At 43.6% G+C, this 21,629-nt stretch overlaps 1 protein-coding gene across 1 annotated transcript in view; it reads right to left on the bottom strand.

Moving 5' to 3' along the window:
- Positions 1-9,228: 9,228 nt before the first annotated feature.
- The window catches only part of BEND7 (BEN domain containing 7), an 86,625-nt gene continuing 74,224 nt past the window's right edge, over positions 9,229-21,629 (bottom strand). The window contains 3 exon segments of the mRNA XM_017874628.1: positions 9,229-10,035; positions 10,038-10,090; positions 18,151-18,204. Of these exon segments, the coding sequence (XP_017730117.1) occupies positions 9,697-10,035; positions 10,038-10,090; positions 18,151-18,204 (446 nt within the window). The 3' untranslated portion in view covers positions 9,229-9,696.

Genomic DNA, 21,629 nt, shown 5'->3' with positions numbered 1-21,629 from the left:
TGGTGACTGTAGTTAAAAATAACGTACAGTATATTTCAAAATTGTTAAGAGAATGTATTTCAAATGTTCTCATCACAGAAAATGATGTGTGTGAGGTGATGAATAGGTAAATTAGCTAGATTTCATCATTCCGTTATGTACACATATATCAAAGTGTCACATCGTACCCCATAGTTATATACAATTGTTATTTGTCAATTAATATAAAAAATGTAAAAATATATGTTTTAAAAAGATGCTCAGCATTATTAATCACCAGAGAGATGCAAATCACAACCACAATGAGATACCAGTGTATACTCACTAGGATGGCTATAATAAAACAAACATACAATCACAAGTATTAGCAAGTCTGTGGAGACATCAGATTCCTCATACATTGTCTGTAGGAATGTAAAATGGTTCAAATTCTTTGGGAAACAGGTGTTTTCTCAAAAAGTTCAATATAGGCCAGGTGTGGTGGCCCACACCTGTGATCCCAGCACTTTGGGAAGCTGTGGCAGGAGGATGATCTGAGCCCAGGGGTTCGAGACCAGCCTGGGCAATATAGTTAGACTCAGCCTCTAAAAAAGAAAAAATTAGCCAGGTGTGGTGTAGTCCCAGCTACTCTGGAGGTTAAGGTGGGAGGACTGCTTGAACCCAGGAGGTCGAGGCTGCAGTGAGGTATGACTGTGCCACTGTATTCCAGCCTGGGTGACAGAGCAAGACCCTGTCTCAAAGAGAACTGAACATGTATGTCTGCACAAAGACTGGTACACAACTGTTTAGAGCAGCATTATTTATAATAGCCCAAAAGTAGAAATAACTCAAAAGTCTATCACCGATAAATGGATAAATAAAACGCAGTCTATCCATGTAATGGAATATTATTTGGCAATAAGAAGCAATGAAGTGCTGATACCTGCTCTAACATGAGTGAACCCTGAAAACATGGTGAGTGAAAGAGACCAGTCGCACAAGACCACACATTGTATGATTCCATTTCTATGAAATGTCCGGAAGAGACCAATCCAAAGGGAGAGAAAGTAATTAGTGGTTGCCTTGGGCTGGGAACGGAGCAATGTTGGGGAGTGACTGCTCATGGGGGCAGGGTTTCTCCTTGGGGTTATGAAAATGTTCTGGAATTACATGGTGATGATGGTTGTGCAACTTTGTGAGTCAACTAAAAACCAGTGAATTGCACGCTTGAAAATAAAGTGGTGAATTTTATGGTATGTGAATCGTATCTGAAAAAAAGTCAATGAATGCTTAATGCAGAAAATAAGAAAAGAAGGAAACAGAAATTGCAATCGCAGCATCCGGAGATAATCACTGCAAATGTTTTGATGTCGATTTCCAGACACTTATGTAAATCTATACATCTTTGGAAAATAAAGTGGGATCATATAGCCCATATACTTTAGTGAAAGTTTTGTTTTTATATTACTAGTACTTTTCCTTTGCATTAGAAATGGCCTAAGTATCAGTGGATTTCCCCTCTATGTCTTCTCAAATATCTTGCCTTTCCACATTTCTCTGCCAAGCCATGCTCTTCTTCCCTACTCTTTTCTTCAGGAGAACTTTCCAAATTCATCTCGTCTGTCTCCCCTCGGTGCCTCTGGCTCCCCTGAGCACCTGGCAGAGTTGTTAGAGGAACCAAGGGAAACTGAGGCCTCCCGGAGCATCACATTTGTGGGACTCAGGGTGGTTCTGGAGGACAGAGTGAAGGTCAAGGCCAGCGGAGTTAGGTGGGCATGTACACTCCAGATCATGCGTACAACGGGAGCGGAGAGAGTGAGGTCCAAGGAACACACAACTAGGCCCAAGAAGGAGCTGGGGAAGGGCGCTGACAGGCAGATTATGTGGCCTGAGGGAGTGAGAGGTTCCAGTTTCAGGTCCTGGCTCTCTCTCTTCCTTGCCCTTGGTAGGCCTCAATCCCAACAGCAAAGAGGGGACTGAGTGTCGAACTTTTTCCAACATCAACACTAACTGTCTGCACTCCCAGGCTTGACCCACCTCCAGAGGTTCACCTGGGGGACTGGCCCTTCCAGATGCTTCTGTTGTGCCACCTAGATGTCTCCATCAGAAGGTCAGGGACAGTGATGCTGTCACAGGGAAAACTGAATTTTCTCTAATTAACTGAGGGAGAGAGTTCCCACTAATTATTACTACTTCCAAGTTACTCATATCCCACTCAGGGCTCTGAGATTGGGGACTTGCCCTATCTTCCACATCTCCTAGGGCTGTGGTTCCCAAACTTGAGTGTGCACCAGGATCACCTGGAGGGCGTCATGAAACACACCAGCCCCACTCCCAGAGCCTCTGAGCTCTTGGTCTGGGCTGGGGCTAGAGATACTGCATTTCTAGTACGTTTCCAGGTGACGTCGGTGTTGCTGGTCTAGGGAATCCCATTTCCAGGAGCACCGTTCAACAGCCTCACCTCTTTCCTGCTCCCTCAGCCACCTGCAGCAAATGTCTCCCCACTAAAGTGGGGGCTCCTAGTGATGTTGGTGGCTTTCACCATTCTGGGGATAGTTTTCCTGCCATTTCAGTCTCCCCTAATCCTTTTGGTGGATGGATGGATGATGGAGAAGGTAGGGGGTGGGGGGATGAAGGAAATAAAGGCACCAGAGCTTTATTAATAAATGGTAGATTGACAGGCTGAGGCAGGAGGATCACTTGAGGTCAGGAGTTTGAGAACACCCTGGCCAATGTGTTGAAACCCCATCTCTACTAAAAACACAAAAATTAGCCAGACGCGGTGGCAAGTGCCTGTAATTCCAGCTACTCAGGAGGCTGAGGCAGGAGAATCTCTTGAACCGGGGAGGCAGAGGTTGCAGTGAGCCAAGATCGCACCACTGTGCTCTAGCCTGGGAGATAGAGCAAGACTCTGTCTCAAAAACAACAACAACAACAAAAATATATATATATATATACACACACATATATATGTGTATATATATGATATAGCCAGTACTTATTTGCATGCTGGTCATTCTGATCACAAAGCTCCCTCTTGGAATCACTCTGATAGGTTCCCTTGGAAACATCTTTTTTTCTTTTTCTTTTTGAGCCAGTCTTGCTCTCTCAACCAGGCTGGAGTGCAGTGGCTCAATGTCGGCTCACTCCAACTTCCACCTCCCGGGTTCAAGCGATTCTCCTGCCTTAGCCTCCCAAGTAGCTGGGACTACAGGCAAGCGCCACCATGCCCCAGCTAATTTTTCTATTTTTAGTAGAGACGGGGTTTCACCATGTTGGCCAGGATGGTCTCGATCTCTTGACCTCGTCATCCACCCATCTTGGCCTCCCAAAGTGCTGGGATTACAGGTGTGAGCCACCGTGCCCGGCCCAGAAACATTTTAATAGAGAGCCAGCTGTCAGGTTGAAGAATGCTACTTCCCAGCCTCTTTCTGGAAATGTCTGTTAGGGACATTTGCAAAGAGATGATTCAAATAACACACTTTTAACAAGGCCTGACACAGAACAAGTATCCAACACATTTCGTTAGAAGTACATCCCACAACATAGAGATCAGCAGTACAGGCTCTAGATCAGAAGGCCTGGGGTTGGATCCTGCCTCTGCTACTTGTTAACTATGTGACTTTGGGCAAGTTACTTAAGCCCTGTGTAACTCAGTCTTCTCACCTGTGAAGTGGGGTTGGGGATAATAGTACTTCCAGGCTTATAATGGATAAAGGAATCATTATCTGTAAAATACTTATGACAATGCCTTGCTCGTAAGAAGCATTTAATCAACATGTGCTATCATTCCTGGTTCAACGCTTTTGTGCAAACTGAAGTATAAAGATCACTGTAAAGGCAAATCACATGGGCTGGGCCCCCACTGGGGTTATTCTGGATGCTTCTCTCCACTAATAATGCTACTTGACAGGCAAAACAGATGCTAAGAATGTGAGTTGGAGTCATATTCCCTGGGTTCAATCCTGGCTAAAAAAACTCCTTCTTAGTTATGTTAGCTAAAAAACTCCTTCATAGTTATGTGAGCTGAAAAACTCCTTCTTAGTTATGTGAGCTAGAAGAAGGTGCCTCATTTCTTTCATCTGTTAAGTGGGGACAGGAGTGGTATCTACTTTATAGGATGGTGTGATGGTTAATACTGAGTGTCAACTTGAGTGGACTGAAGGATGCAAAGTATTGATCCTGGATGTGTCTGTGAGGAGGTTGCCAAAGTAGATGAACATTTGAGTCAGTGGGCTGGGAAAGGCAGACCCACCCTTAATCTGGGTGGGTGCCACCTAATCAACTGCCAGCATGGCCAGGATATAAAGCAGGCAGAAAAATGTGAAAAGGCTAGACTGGCCTAGCCTCCCAGCCTACATCTTTCTCCCGTGCTGGGTGCTTCCTGCCCTCCAACATCAGGCTCCAAGTTCTTCAGTTTTGGAACTCAGACTGTCTCTCCTTGCTCCTCAGCCTGCAGACGGCCTATTGTGGGACCTTGTGATCATGTGAATTTATACTTAATAAACTCCTCTTTATATATCTATCTATCTGTCCTATTAGTTCTGTCCCTCTGGAGAACCCTAATACAGATGGTTTTGAGGATGACCTGAGTTAAACTGCAGGAATGAAGCTTAAGAACAGTGCCCAGTGGCTGGGCGTGGCGGCTCACACCTGTAATCCCAGCACTTTGGAAGGCTAAAGTGGGCGGATCATCTGAGGTCAGGAATTTGAGACCAGCCTGACCAACATGGAGAAAACCTGTCTCTACTAAAAACACAAAATTAGCCAGGCACAGTGGGGCATGGCTGCGATCCCAGCTACTCAGGAGGCTGAGGCAGGAGCATCGCCTGAACCCGGGAGGAGGAGGTTGCAGTAAGCCAAGATCGTGCCATGGCACTCCAGCCTGGGCAACAAGAGTGAGACTCAAAAAAAAAGGAAGAGTGTCCAACATGCACTGCAAGTCTGATATGTGTTTGACAGTATTCATAGGGAGTTGACACTACACATGGCTTGAGAGTCGCAAATCTGTTTCTTCAAAGCACATCACCTGCCAGGTCTGTGTAAAACTGCACAGATCAGGAAGAAGCATACAAGAGCACAGACAGTCATGGCCTGAACTCATTAGGTTCTTGGACTTGCTTACAACAATCCACCCCATGTTTTATTTTTCTTAGTCTTTCTCTCCAAAGGCCTTGGTGGTATTGTTTTTTGAACTGATGTGTCAAATGCACTCACACCTCAAATGGGTTTCTTCTCGGCTTGCAACTAATGCATTTTTTATAAAGCTCTGTCTCCAGTTTCCTTTCAAATTACAGAGAGGATATCCTTTTCCTGTTAAGCTTCAGAATGATTTTTTTTTTTTTCCTTCAAAGTAAAGCATTGACCTCCAGAGTTCTGTAAATGGGTTTGATGTACGTATTATGGGAGTAACAAGGAGCTGGAAGCTTAAGTTTTCATTGGAGTTTATGTGATACATGAGAAGCCTGTTATATTTCAAGAGATTTCAGGTTTTCATAACAGTATCCAAGCAGCAAGCATTACATATATACTGATACATATACCACTGAGTTTTTTCGTTTACCTTTCTTTTTTTCTTTTTTAGTAAATGATATACATTCATTTTAGAAAACTTAAAACATATAATTTAAAAAAATCACATGTAATTCTACCGCTGTTAACAACTTCCTTCTTTTTTCTGTACATGCTTGTAAATACTCCTCTTAAAAATGTGATCCGGCAGCCAGGCACGGTGGCTCACGCCTGTAATCCCAGCACTTTGGGAGGCCGAGGTGGGCAGATCACGAGGTTTGGAGTTTGAGACCAGCCTGACCAATATGGTGAACTCCCGTTTCTACTAAAAATACAAAAATTAGCCAGGCGTGGTGGTGGGCGCCTGTTATCCCAGCTACTCAGGAGGCTGAGGCAGGAGAATCGCTTGAACCTGGGAGGCGGAGGTTACAGTGAGCCGAGATCACGCCACTGCACTCCAGCCTGGGCAACAAAGCAAGACTCTGTCTCAAAAAAAAAAAAAAAAAAGTGATCAGGCGCTGGTTAATTAACACATTGTCTATACCTTTTAAAGCTGTAGGCAGCTATTGGTACATAGTTTTGGATGCTGCAATTAGTCTGTGTTTGTAGTTACAATCACAACTAACTTCATAAAAATAAGTGTTTCGAAATTAAATATGAGCAGGCAAAACATACTATTTAACAGTAAGTATATCATGAACATTCCTCTATGCCATTCAATATTCTTCTATACTAGTATATATTAAAAATAAACTTTCCCTTCTCAATGCAAAAGCAGCACCTATTTAGAGATTTTTTTTTTTTTTTTTTTGAGACGATCTCACTCAGTCACCCAGGCTGGAGTGCAGTGTTACAATCATAGCTCACTGCAGTCTCAACCTCCTGTGCTCAAGGGATCCTTCTGTCTCAGTTTCCCAAGTTGCTGGGACTGTGGGCTCACACCACCACCAGCAATTTTTTTTTTTTTAAAGAAATGGGTTTTTGGCCGGGCGCAGCAGCTCATGCCTATAATCCCAGCACTTTGGGAGGCTGAGGCAGGCGGATCACCTGAGGTCAACAGTTTGAGACCAGCCTGGCCAACATGGTGACACTCCATTTCTACTAAAAATACAAAAATTAGCCAGGTGTGGTGTTACACGCCTGTAATCCCAGCTACTTGGGAGGCTGAGGCAGAAGAATTGCTTGGACCTGAGATGCAGAGGTTGCAGTGAGCCAAGATCATGCCACTGCACTCCAGGTTGGTTGACAGAGTGAGAATCTGTCTCAAAAAAAAAAAAAAAAAAAAAAAAAAAAAAAAGAAATGGATGTCTCACTATGCTGCTCAGGCTGGTCTTGAACTCCTGGCCTGAAGCAGTCCTCCTACTTTGGCCTCTCAAGGCACTGCAATTAGAGGCTTGAGCCACTGCGCTCAGCCACTCTCTCACATTTCTTAAAGCATTTTTTTTTAGGGGGGGTTTCTCCTGCTGATTTGGTTTGACTCTGTGTCCCCACTCAAATCTCATTTTGAATTGTAATTCCCACGTGTCAAGGGAGGGACCTGATGGGAGGTGGTTGGATCATGGGGGTGGTTTCCCCCAACCGTTCTCGTGATAGTGAGTTCTCACGAGATCTGATGGTTTTCTGTTTGGCAGTTCCTCCTTCGTTTTCTGTTTCCTGTCACCTTGTGAAGAAGGTGCTTGCTTCTCCTTCACTTTTTGACATAACTGTACGTTTCCTGAGGTCTCCCCAGCCACGTGGAACTGTGAGTCAATGAAACCTCTTTCCTTTATAAATTACCCAGTCTTGGGTATTTCTTTATAGCAGTGTGAGAAATGGACGAACACACCTGCATTGTCTTTCCAATGGCTTCGACTAATTTCGCCAGCTTCCACCTCCTCCTCATTCCTACCCCCAAAGTCACTGGGTACTTTCCAATCAAAAGTTGTCTCTTGGTCTTTGAGAGTGCTCACTTTCTTTTCTCTTCTTTTTTTTTGAGACGGAGTCTCACTCTCGCGCAGGCTGGAGTGCAATGGCGCCATCTCAGCTCACTGTAACCTCTGCTGCTCAGGTTCAAGCAATTCTCCTGCCTCAGCCTCCCAAGTAGCTGGGATTACAGGCACCTGCCACTGTGCCTGGCTAATTTTTTTTAGTTTTAGTAGAGACGGGGTTTCACTATCTTGGCCAGGCTGTCCTTGAACTCCTGATCTTGTGATTCCCCCCTGCCTCAGTCTCCCAAAGTGCTGGGATTACAGGCATGAGCCACCACACCCGGCCAGAGAGTGTTCACTTTCTAAAGTTGTATGCTATCATAACGACAGGGTCATGGTGCATGCAGGCTTCTGGCTAGCAGTTAGGGTCCAGCCAGTGTCCGGGAGTCAGTCGGACATTTAAAATAAGTCCACTGTGCCATGACTAGTGAACCGATCCCACAGGGGCAAGGCATGGGAGGAACGGGCTGTGGTTAATGTTGCCAGGCAACATTAATGGGGGCAGATAGGAAGGACAAACGCACGGGAACACCGTATGGTATGACGACAGAAACAAACACAAAATCTTAACAAGAGTCAAAGCTGTCTGTGGCTATCGGTTGGTGTTCTAGGAAGCATCAGTGAGAGGCACGAGGGGGAGAAGGTGGTATAGTTTCACACTAGTGAAATATTTCCCAGAAGGACAGAGCACTGTTACTGTGTGTGTCACCAGAGGCGGGGTTAGCCTGGGTGTTGTTGATTGAGTCACTTCCGATGTTCTCTGTCCAGTTGTTAGAAATACATAATTTTTGGAGGGTACTTAATTTGATAATACACAGAGTAAGTGTCCTCTATTTTAATGTGTTCTCTTTCTCCCTGCATTGCTAGGGTATAGCAGAAAATAGTTTTTCTAACTGAACATGCAACTGGGTCACCACTTCAGTGAAACAATTCAGGATGCTTAACTTCCCATGTAAAATTGTTTTTCACTCCATGTTTGCGGGGAGGGCGCTTCATGTTTTGAATGTCTTAGCACCATGTTGGAGGATACGCACAAAAGGAAGTCTAGACAGCTGGTTTCCGACCACTCCTCCCTTGATCATGCTTGTATCAGCTTCACTTTTGGAAAGCATTTGAAAGGAATGATAAAGTAGCTTAGTTTCAAAGTTCAGGTTTAAAATGTCTTTCCATGTTTCAGTGAACAGTCCAAAGTGGCCAAAATAAAACAATTAAAAGGCCTTTAACTATCTGGTCTGTTGGAATATCAATGTGTGTAAAGCATGTGGGGCACTCCAAGCTCCATTTCTAGAATGTTCTTTTTTTTTTTTTTTTTGAGATGGAGTCTCACTCTGTCGTCCAGGCTGGAGTGCAGTGGCATGATTTCGGCTCACTGCAACCTCTGCCTCCCGGGTTCAAGCAATTCTCCTGCCTCAGTGTCCTGAATAGCTGGGATTACAGGCGCCCACCACCACGCCTGGTTAATTTTGTCTTTTTAGTAGAGACAGGGTTTCACCATGTTGGTCAGGCTAGTCTCGAACTCCTGACCTTGTGATCCGCCCACCTCAGCCTCCCAAAGTGCTGGCATTACAGGTGTGAGCCACAGTGCCTGGCCAGAATATTGTTGTTTTTTCTTTTTTTTTACTGTGATTCATTTAAACATTCTTTTTAATTTCACCGATAACAAAATAGAAATAAACAAATATGTATATACACACATATCTGTATGTATTACTTTAGGGGGGATAATCAATTTCATGTGTTTGAGGTTACAAAACATAACAGGAGTTGATCTGTGTAAATTCAAGTTGCTTTGAATCACTAACATTTATTAAATTCTCATGGAGCACAATGTGCATCTCTTTGGTCGATCTATTGACACAATTTCTACAATTATGAAGAGCGGTGAAGGGGCGGTATTATGGGAAAAGGCAAGTCCACGTGATCTAAGACAATGGGATACAGCGGAAAGGAGAGCGCTGTAAAAGGCTCCTGATCCATCCCATGATACGGCCACTGTCCAGCATGCCTGACCCTCCCCTCAATCTTGGGTTCTGTGATAAAGGCTCTGGGTTTGGGCTGATGGGAGAAGGGGAGTCACTTCGGGTAACTGGCAGCACTGGGAGGCCAGGACTCACTGTAGTCAGAACGACTCGGTTGCGTATTCATGGAAACCTCAGGTCCAACTTTAACCAGTCTGCTTTTGCTGGACAAAGAGGAGAGAGGGCATTCTGAACATGTTTTCACCAGGGCCTGAAATATTAACAGCTTGACATCACAAGGCTTAGATTCCAGTGGAAAGATGGGTGATAAATACACACAGGAATACGCAAGATAATTTCAGAGAGAGGCAAGAGACGTGAAGGGTCAGAGACCGTGACTTGGTTGAGCCTGGCTTGGGAAAGTTGCGAATCCTTTTTGGATGATGACGTGTAGCTGAGACCTGAGTTATGAGGAATGAATGGTGCTTGAAGTCTTGGCTGGTTTGTGAGAAAGCTCCTGTTTCAGCTCTCTCTCTGGTAAGATTGCTCAGGAGCACAAGATGCAGCTCCTCCCAGGGTTCCGCCATCTGTTCGTTTACTTGTGACATTGTCTGAGGCGAGTTCTGCAAGACTAGGGACTTTGGGTCACCGCTGCACTCCCACCTGGCAGAACAGTGCAGGGCCCACCACAAGTACCTGTGGAATGAATGAATGAATGAATGGAGTTACTCACCTGTCTCCTCCAAATCGTCACACCCTGTGTTCCTTATCTTAGTGACACCCACCCTGGTTCCCCAGCCAGAAACCTGGTGTCAGCTTTGTCACATTCTCCCTCCTCCAGCCTGGGCTGATTCTTTCTCAGGCGTGACTTTGTGGGTTCCTGGGATCCCGTGTCTTCAGCCCGCCCCCTCCTGCGAATGCTCCCTGCTTCAGCCAGGCGGATCGACCTAAGATAGGACTCACATCAAGACCTTTCCCTTCAGATGCTCCGCGGCTGCCCACGTCATCCCAGCCCCTCGGGATAGTGCAAGCCTGGCACGGTTTAGTGCCAGGACGTGCCCCTGCCTCCCATCTCGCCCTCTTTTCTCTGAAACCGGTCGCCCTGAACACCCACAGTGTCTGCCCAGTTGGTGTTTAATAAAATGGTGCAGCTGAACTCGGGTGCTGCTGGGAAATGAGCCAGCTGTGTCCTCAGATCCTTGGGGAGGGGGGTTTGGGGGATGGAGGATAGGAGAGGTGACAACTGAGGCAAGTGTGCAAGCGTCTTCCAGGGGAGCCTCCTGTGGCGAAATAGGGTCCCCTGGCCATTGGGTTAGAGAGGTCTTTGGGCTATTCTGCCAGGATACCTATAAAACACTCATCCCTGCCAGCCCTGTGGGATCAAGGGCATCCTAGAGGCCTTGGGCCAAAAGATATGACGTGGGGGCCTGACACAAGGGACCCCAGGAAGCTGGGGGCATCAGGGTGGAGGCGAGGACTGGAGCCTGACTCCCTGGCTTCAGAGCAGCATGGACGCCTGCAAGACTCAGGGGCTGGAGTCCGCATGTTTTTGCAACAGCTCTCCCTGAGGCTCCCTGCCCAGGTGCGGGTGCCTTCCTAGACAGCAACTCCTGCCCCTACTCGCCCGCCTCTCCTCACAGCTGTCCCAGGCCCCTCTAAAACCAGGGGCCCAGAGTCAGACCCTGAATTGAACCTGCGATGGAGCTGGATTCCAGCCCGCGGGTGAGGCCCGCTCAGAGCAGGGGGCGGAGCACGCCCGCGGGAGGTGGCGGGGGCAGGTGCCCGGCGAGGAGTGGCGCCCCCCTGTGTTCAAAGAGGGGAAGCGAGCGATTCTGCGGCTGCAGCCGCTCTGCATCGGAGAAGATTGATTTGTCCGTGTGATGTGTTGTTTCCATAGAAGCAGGGCTTAACCTTTTAAGTGAAGATTATAAAGCTACCTAATTCATTTAAAATTAGGCTTCAAGCATGTCAGTACTTAACGCTCAAGTGCTTCTGTGGGACTTGCTGTAGCCATTGATCTAACAGCCAGATACTGCCTTTCCAGCGTCTGAAGGCTTTCACTCTGGCAGCAATCTAGGTGATTTCTTTATTTTTTAAAATTAACTTCATCAGGAGATATAACTTCTGTGGGAGATCATCAGAGTATTAATAATACCTTTTAATTAATGAACAGCACTGACTTCTCTTCATAAACACAGGAAGACCGGCACACAGGAAAGATCCGCACGCATGCTCAATTAAAGTAATTTATTGTATTCTTCCAGATCAGACATAAAGAGCATCTTGGGAATTGGTATCACAAGACAATGTTATACACCATTTTCACAACCAGGCTTGCATTGAATTCTTTTTTAAAGAACATAGTAATTTAAAAAAATCTAAATATTTACATATTAATAAAACATATATACAGAAGATTGAGATGTTATCCATAGATATGGATTTTTTTTTGCTAAGAAAGCCTATAAAAAGGATTTCTGAATAAAGTCTGAACAGTAGTCACAGTAAGTAAACACAATTTTAATTTACAAAATATGATTTTACTGTTGCAGTTTTGATACGTATTTCCAATGTGTGGATCCATTCATTGCACATATCTTTGGGTTGAACAAGCCCCGCCCATCCTCAAGTGCTGAATACTCCAGGCCGTGGCCCTCCCTTGGAAGGCAGTGCTTCCGAAGGCTCCCAGCGAATCTCTAACAGACCACATTTGGAAGTTAGCGTTTCTGCCTTTACCAGCAACATACTCATCCTAACAGAGCGAAAGGTCACTAATTAATCTTTTCCCTTCCCTTGGGTAATATCTCCTTGTGGGAGGCACAGGACAGATTTTAAAACCCATGGTGCAAAAAACACAAGAGCCGCAGTTCGCAGTACATCAGACCACTTGATAAAACAAAGGGACTGTTTTCAGGAAAGGGATTACTTACGGGCCAGAAATGGAAAAAGGCTAATGAAAAGGTATGATGGAAATAATTTCTCCAGACCTTCGTTGTAGCTCCGCAAAAAAAGAAAAAGAAACCACACATATACGAGACGTAACTTGCCTAGTAGTTAGACTGACTCCACAAGCCACACATAAAGCCAGCTTTTTGTCACAGTACAGGGATGCATTCTCTCATCTTTGATGACTGGCTGGTCTTTGGTGGAATAGGGATTTTTCCCAGAGCCCCCCTCCTATCTCTAGGTTTAGCGTTTCAGTGTGATGTGACAGGAGTACCTTGGACAGGGTAGTCAGGAAATTCGGGTTCTAGGCAGGGCCCCTGCCACAGAGGGGTTAACAGGCTCTGGGCAACCACTTACCCTCATTCATCCTCAGTTTCCTCACCTGCAGAATGAGGGGTGGGACTGAGTAGCCTCTACAGTAACTTTTAGCTCTTAACATTCTGTGCTTTGCTAAATCCAGGGCTAGGGGAAGGCATTGGAACTGCTGGTGGACAGGTGTGAACCCTGGGTTTGGTGAGCTGTAGTCAAAATTGGTTTCATGCCAATTTTGGCCTTTGGATCAAGTGGCAAAGATTCAATGCAATTTGCTTTATACAATAAATGAAGTGTAGATGCAGTGTTTCTAAATAACATAGTGTTTTAAATTCACCATCTTATTAGAGAAAGAAATCTGGAGGTAAATATTTCTATAAAACAAATACCTTCGGGGCAATATATCTTTTAAAATAAATCCAGATTTTCATATATTAGTTNTTTAGCTCTTAACATTCTGTGCTTTGCTAAATCCAGGGCTAGGGGAAGGCATTGGAACTGCTGGTGGACAGGTGTGAACCCTGGGTTTGGTGAGCTGTAGTCAAAATTGGTTTCATGCCAATTTTTGGCCTTTGGATCAAGTGGCAAAGATTCAATGCAATTTGCTTTATACAATAAATGAAGTGTAGATGCAGTGTTTCTAAATAACATAGTGTTTTAAATTCACCATCTTATTAGAGAAAGAAATCTGGAGGTAAATATTTCTATAAAACAAATACCTTCGGGGCAATATATCTTTTTAAAATAAATCCAGATTTTCATATATTAGTTCTATATAAAGCAGAGGGCAAGTATACTAGGAACCAAATAAACGATATAATATTAAGTACATTTTTAGCCAGTTGCCACATGGTGCCAAAGCCCGGTACCTCTCAGTTAAGACCATCTGTTAAAATGGCTGTTAGGTATCATGTAGATAACTGATTGATTTTCTCACCTTTTAATTAGTTATTTTGTCATTGTGTTGATGCAACTTAGGGGAAAGGTTTTTCTTTCCTAAGAACTCATAGGTCATTGGTACTTACTCAGTTACAAATGGCTATTTGGGGGGTACCGATGTCATGAATGATTTCATCTAATAGGTCAGAGCTATCCTGTCTCCCAAAACAGCTTTTTCATCTTCTAAAATGATGAAGGTCTAATTAATTTTGGCCTTCACAACTGCTCTCTCAGTACTGGAAAGAGCCATGCTCCTTTATATTTGCATCTAAGCAGTTTACATTAAAATAAATACGTTTCAAAGCTCTATATTCACACTGAGGTTTTGAATGAAAACAGGGAAGAGAGAACCACTTCTTTATAATGGACAATGAACTAACTAAATCAAATGCTGGACTTTTAAAGGGTAACAAATCAACTCTAAAAGTGATTTTAAAAATCTTATACCAGATTGGAGGCTTGGTTATCACACATTACAAAGAAAGTATATGAAACTATTCAAACATGACAGGTAAACTTCACAGAACACCCACACTTTGCAGGCACCTGAAATGTTATGTGGATCTTTGTGGAATTTCAAATGGAAGTTACATATGCCACTGAACAATGTCACTAAAATCAAAGTCTAGGCAGTGAAACCTGGTTCTGTATCCTCCGTGTTTTCTCTCCTGGTGTCAAATATATTACCTACAACAGAGACAAGAAAATGAAGGCGGAGAGCCACTTCTCTAAGGAAGAGTTGTACATGCTTCTGTGACATGGCTGGAGGTGGGCGTTCTGGACAAGTAAAGAATTTACTGGGGAGGTGTCTGTGTTTCACAGTTAAGTTGCTAAGTTTTTAGCCAAGGCTTTAGTTGTCCTCCATGAGCAATTGAAGAAATTTGAAATTTGTAATGATTTTTTATGAGAAAGGCCATGAATGTGTGTTACTATTAGAGTATATCCACACATTGACCAGTCATAGAAAATGGCCTAAAAGATAATTTACCTGCAAAACAGAGTATCATGCAGCTATTAAAAGAGTGCATATGAAGATTTGCCATACAGTGGGAAAATGCTTGTTAGGTAAAAATTAAAAAAAAAAAAAACATAGGAAACAAAATTTTACACGTTTGATCTCCACCGTAAAGATAAACAAAATGAAGAAACATTTGAGAAAAATCATCTAATAATGGTTGTCTGTGGGTGGTAAAAGCAATTGAAATGTTCTTCCTTACACTTTTGTTTATTAATTTAAAAGAAAAGTATGTAAAATGCCAATTTATGATAATTGCTAAGTCTAGATGAACATCCCCATTTCAAATTTGGAAGCTCCATTTTAAATTTTAGAAAGCACTGTTTTGATTTCACTTTCTCTATACCTTTTTTTTTTTTTTTAATGCAAATTGTCCCCAGCTCCTGGGTGGCTTCTCTTGAGCCCCAGGCCCTCTCCACACTTCTGCGCAGTAGCATTTATGTAATTCCTTCTGCCTCTCACACTAGTCTGAGGGCATTTTACACCAGCATCCAACACAGGGCTGATTCTTGGTAGTTGCTCAAAAAGGATTAGTGAATAGGGTTAAGGGAAAATAAAATGGATGCATTATAGAGGGTGAATCCATTTCTGTTAAAACCTGATGAACAGAAGGTTTGCTTCAATGTAATGCATCCAAACAAATGTCATTTGACCTGCCTGTAACCCTACCCTAGTCACTTCTGGTTCATAGAAACACTTAAGGATTTACATCCCTTTCCCTGCCCTTGCCCCAAACACACACATTTGGAAGGAAGAAAAAATACCTTAAAAAAGTAATAAAAGCATTGCTGAATCTTTAAAAAGAACTAACTGTTGCTAGCTCAGACAAATGGGATCATGAGAGTCTGTATCAGAGCCATTGGTCGATCCTGTGGTTTTGACGAGTGAGGCTCAAGTTCAAGGATGAAACCACATGCGCAAGAAAGGTGGAGTTCTTAAAGGGCACATGTGAGGAGGGCTGTTAGGAGCAGCACTGCATTCAAAGAAGCCAACCAGAATGGGGATTTTACTTTGGAGGCAATCAAGAGGCATGCTATCAAGATTACTTAATTTTATTACTGCAAAATTTGAGCACCAATCTGATACTTCTTTTCCTCTTTATTTTTGTTTTTTGAGATGGAGTCTCGCTTTGTCACCCAGGCTGGAGTGCAGTGGCGCCATCTGGGCTCACTGCAAGCTCCACCTCCTGGGTTCACGCCATTCTCCTGCCTCAGCCTTCAGAGTAGCTGGGACTACAGGCGCCGCCACCACGCCCAGCTAATTTTTTGTATATTTTTTAGTAGAGACGGGGTTTCACCGTGTTAGTCAGGAGGGTCTCGATCTCCTGACCTCGTGATCCGCCCACCTTGGCCTCCCAAAGTGCTGGGATTACAGGCGTGAGCCACCGCGCCCGGCCTCTTTTCCTGTTTTCTAAATGATAAATGTTTTTATTTATCATGCTGCTTAGGGATTTGTATCAAATATCTATCAACAGTTTAGTGAAAAGACCTGCAGGTGTGTTATACTATTTTCTTCATTATGACCTCACAGCCTTGGGTGAAGTTTGAGAATAGACTGGAAGGAATGAGTTTCAGCTGCAGTGAACCGGGCTGACTGATGACGAACATTTTAATTGTGAAGATTGAGACAGTGAAGAGGACTCCTAAAGGGATTAGCACATCCATCATCTCTTAGGATCTTTAGGAAACATGCAGAGGAAAGCTGGTTTTGGCTTAGGTATGAGAAAGCTACACGGTATCATGGCTGGGAGTCGAGGGACCTGGGTTCCGGCCAGGCCGTCAACCAGCTGTGAGGCCATGGGAAAGCCACTTAATGTTTCTGGGCCTCAGGCTTTTTTTCCTGTAAAATAAAAGGACTGGATAAAAAGAAGGGATTGGACTAGAGGATCTCTCAAGTTCCTTCTCATTCTCAGATTCCTTGACATTTTTTTTCAGTTCCACGAAGCTCTTCTGGCACCCACTGGGCTCCATTTTCTCACTGGAAACGTATCTTCAACTTCAGATAGGAAAATACAAGGCATTCCATACTCACCACTTGGAGGTGAATATAAACTTCAAGGGGAGTGGTTTTCAAATAAGAAAAGCTCACTGTGTCACGTGACGCAGGAGGACAGGCAGTGGAGATGCCCGGGGTGGGAGGGCGCTTGGGAAGCACAGCTGGAACAGCATGGTGCTACCCTGAAGGGCCTTTTGAAGGGCAGGTCTATTATGATTAGGATTTCATGGATCTGCTGGGATTGGGCCCGGCTGATAAGAATGAGGCTAAGAGTGCCCTGATGGTCAGAGAATGACAAATTGGGAAGGAACAACAGAGATCACGTCTTTCAATTCTCTTAATTCACAAATGTGAAAACACAGCCAAATAAGAAGAGAAATCTCTTTTATATAATGACTCTATATGGGAAGAACTTGATGTAGGCAGGTCTTTTTGCACTATGTAGCTCATTTCATTTATCTGTCCATGGATCTGTTGCTTAGCTACTCAGTGGCAGAGAAAGCAACGTGTCACTTACACCACTGAATTTTCCTGTTGCTCTGAAGCTCTGAAGTTCACTAGCACAGACCCATCCTACACCTGTGAACGTGGCTTTCCTTGCCATTTTGGGATACGTGCTGTCAATGAATACACGGCCTAGTCTAGTTCCTACACAGCCTACAGACTCCACTAATGTTTGCTGAATTTAATGAACACAGACCACCCCAAATCTAGAGGAAAAAACATTCGGTTGAGCTTTTTCAGTAAGAGAGTTTTTGGGTGTGCCTGGGTTTTGTGGGCAGAGAATCTTCAGGTATCCTTTGGAGGGCAGTCAGTAGAGTCCTGTGACCAATGGAGGGGATACATTGTTTTCCACAAGGCTCATTGATCAGACACCTGCCCCTCTGGCTCTCAGATATGAACCTATACACAGGTAGGAAGCCAGGGTCAGAAGCATTACTTGAGAGTCAAATAATATGAAGTTGGAATTGTGTCTACGGCTTAACACAACAGTGTGCAGCTTTTGCTTCCATGGAAGGGTGTCTTCAGCCGATCTGGTCCTGGTATTAGGAATGTGCCACTCACGCCGGATGGCTGGGCTCATTCAAATCGCTCAGTTAAAACACAGTATTCATTGGGTGTCCATGGATTGATTGCTAAAGGCTCCAAGGCCGTTTGGAGGAGGTGGGAGAGGACAGCCTAGCCATGAATTTGATCACACAAAATTAGTGGTTCCCGTTTTAAAGTGAAATCTCATTTCATGTTAAAAATATTTTGTAATGTCCAAAGGTTTGGGGCGGCAAAATGTTGTGATACTTAGTTCTTAGGATTTGCTCTTCTGAGATTTTTATGAAAATAAGAGTGTGAGAAAAATGTCTTTCTATTCAATATGAAAAACATCTCTGAGCACGGGGCCTTGAGAAGCTCCGATGACCAGGGCCTGGGTCCACTGCAGAAGCAGTTTGCTCAACTGTGTGCATGTCTTAATGTCAAAATCATTTTCAATGCAAATATTTTTGTGGGCTGTATTTTCCAGGGGGTGATGAAAATGTAAATGCATTTTATTTACCTGTTGGTGGTAGAGAAATGCCATCCAGTCTTTCATCACTGTCCGTGATCTCTGCTGGTTACAAATATAAAATACAAATCTCATTAGTTTCGGGGAGCACATTCATTCTACTGAAAACAGTGATGTAATTTTAAAAACTCTAGTATGCATAAGTTTTCACCATTCTTTTCCCTTTTCAGCTATCATTGGTTCATATTACAGATGTTAATATCGTTATTTGAGTATTTTTTGATGATGGTGATATAAAATCAACTTTCCCATATTAAAATTTTTAAAAATCTTATCAGCCTCATTCTATTGATTGCTGATGATTTCTGTTTATTTGCACTTATTTACAGAGGCTTAAATATCGAACCAGCATGGGGGGTGAATTGTTGAAATAGGGTCATCAGGGGAACGTGTCAGTGAATTCCTGCTGCAGAATTGCACTTGGCATCGCCGGAACCACTCCTGGGGTTGGGGGGCGGGCAGCTTAGGAAATCCTGAGAATGAACCTTTCTTTGGAGATGACTGATGGAGATCCTAGAGCTGCCAATCTAACTCTGGCACCAACGTGGTCATGAAGAAGGAATAGGTGTTGCTTCAGAAGATTCTCCATTGCTACGTTTTAAAATGCAAACCTTTGCTCATCTCTGATCAATGTATCCATCTCCTTGGGAGTTTTCCAAAGGTAGATCCTTCAGTCACAAAAAACCTTCTGTTAAATGCAAAAAAAAAAAGGTGCTCATGTGTCTCTTGATAAGGGATGGGCTTGTTAGTTTCCCGTAACACGTGGAGACGGGAAAACATCACATTATGGCCCCTGGGATAGTTTCGGTGGTGACCTCCGTGGCCCAGGGCCTGTGGTCCCCACAGGAAGGCCCCTGCTGACTGCATAATGTGTGTGGGCAGCCCTTGCGAGGCTGTTGAATGAGGTCGGCCTTGGCACCGCGCTGTAACACTGAGTCGGTAGAAGCCTAAACTAGTACTACGTACTTGTTTTTATTGTTGCTTTAAACATAATCAGGGCTTAGCTATGGCTAGAAACATCGTAAGGCTCCCCCATCTCCTTCATCCTCCAACATCTTGTCCTCAGATGAACACTCACTGGCATGAGTGAAAGACCCCTTGTCTGCTGACCTGCTAGGTCCACCACAAAGAGAAATCACTGAGAAGGGACGAAATATGCAAGACCAATCTAGGTTGGGGAAGATTAGCAACCACTAAAATGATGTTGTAGATGAATATTTAATAACATAAAAATATTCAGTCAAACCATGGGATACATGGTGAGATTAAAATTCTGGAAACAGGTTTATAGAGAAAAGACAGCACATACTAAATGTTAACTGTGTTTCCCTCTGGATGAAAGGCTTTAGGTATTTTAAATTTTGTTCTATGGCTTTTAGAAATTATTTTATATATGAAAAATAATGAACATATGTTATGTTTATATTTAGAAGACATTATTTTCTTCTAATTGGTTTGAGTGAGTTGGAATAGACAGATGGTCTTCATGGCAGTTCTCTCATTGCCTAGGATTTTAAAAATCCTTCAATATTAGTAACAATGATAATCTCCACCATTTATTCAATGCTCACTGGGCACCTGACATGCACTGTGTCACTGAACCCTTAGGAAACTACAAGGTGGGTCTGTTGTTCTGCCCATCTGAACAAATGAGGAAAGTGAGAAAGAGGTTAGGAAACTCACTCCAGGTAACACAGCTAGTAAGTAACAATGCCAAGGACATGAAGCGGGTTAATGTCTGGGCTATTCATCTCTTTGCTATTAATAGTCCAAACATACCATAAGCATCATTATGAGCTAATTTCTTAAATCTTCTAGTTCTAGTTCATTTTATATTTTAGCAACTTTCTTTACATGTATACTTGCTTTTCATTTAGTTATAACAAGGTCAGTTTTGGGTATAAACTGATCTTCCTTTTGTAATTCAGCTATCCTCTCTTTGAAAAACAGGCCTATGCAATTATGTGCTTTAGTAAGAACAGAACATATATAACCAAAAAAAATATAGATGATTATATATAAATCAGAACATGCTAGCTGCATGAATAGGGGCTGAGAGTCAAGGATGAAGGCACTGCTGTGTTACTCAAATTTAATTATAACATCTATCTGCAGCAACAAGCTCACACTCTTTCTTCCCCGGTGACAATCAAGTTGGTAAATTTGGAAAAGACTGAGCAAGTCCAATAAACATTTAACAGCAGTGACATCTTTACTCTGAGATCTAACACGATATATTGTGATTTCAGCTCTGAGAAAATCATCTAATGAAAATGATAAAAATGCACACCAGGAAAGGAATCACTGGAGTTACAGAATAAAAATTATCTCATGTGACGACAGCCCCAGAAGAATTTCTATCTGGATTTGCATAACGGCCTTTCAAATCTGTGTGGGGCATTTCTTTTTTTTCCAGAGGCAGTGCAGGCTTCCTTTAGCGGTAGCCAATTAGCTTGTGGAGTCAGAGTCTCTACCTCATTCCAGGAATGGAGCTAGATACGATAAATAAGGTTGAAGTTGTGCAGTCTCTATGCGACACTGTTTGTATTATCATTTAGACTGAAAATTATCAAGACAAAAAGCATGAGAGCAGGTAATATTATTGATCCAGACCCCTCAGTTCCTACCATCATCATGGAAAGAAATGATGTAGACATTTCTACTACTAGACATTTCTACTACTAGACAAGTAGCTCTAGTTTCGATTTGCTGGAGCCCCACTTCGGTGCCCTAGAGGAGAATGATGTGGAACAGGATTTGACAAAATGGGGAGAAAAACTGCATTTGGCAGGTCATTGCTGCTGTGCTGTCATTTGGGTCTGCTTGTCAGGGTTGGTTTTGTCTTACAGCCACTTTCTACTTCTCAGTTGCTAGTAGAACCTGCTAGGAACACGGAAGAGAAGGCCAAGGGAGCCGATCACAAGTATCTGGGCCGATCATCTAAGCCAGTGGTCAAAAGTTACAATGTCCGACATCAAATATTCTGATGCCTGAGGGGCAGGAACGGGCAAGTGAGTGGAGGTTCCTCGAGGAGGGGAGGGGTGGGGAGCAGGATGTGGCTTGGGTCTCATCCTGTAGAAGTGGGCAAACCTGGGGGCAAAAGGGGCATTTGTGATATGAATTATCAACAGAAATGAGGCATGGTTAGGGGACGTGTTCCCTGGCCAGTCTGCTTGTGGGAAAGAGAAGAGGGATGTGGCAGCGCATCTCTACTGGGTGCATGTTGTCTGCTTGCTGGTGGGACAGGGGAAGGGAATAGAGACGAGAGCTCATAATAATCGGTCTCAGCATCTGACAATAGAAGGAAAAGAAGGTGTGTTTATGTCTAAAATGTGCAGCACGGGGAAGGCACCAGAACGACATTTAAACTGTGTTTCTTAGTCACATGATCCACTGCCAGCAAGGTCTTTCTGGTTCCCTGAGAGAAGCCTTCTACAGAATTTTCCCACTTTTTTTTTTTTTTTTTTTTT

Source organism: Rhinopithecus bieti, unplaced genomic scaffold (assembly GCF_001698545.2).
Source record: "Rhinopithecus bieti isolate Rb0 unplaced genomic scaffold, ASM169854v2 scaffold_1012, whole genome shotgun sequence".
In the NCBI taxonomy this organism is placed as follows: domain Eukaryota; kingdom Metazoa; phylum Chordata; class Mammalia; order Primates; family Cercopithecidae; genus Rhinopithecus; species Rhinopithecus bieti.
Note: the sequence above shows the minus strand (reverse complement) of the source record. Positions and strands in the feature narration are given on the sequence as shown.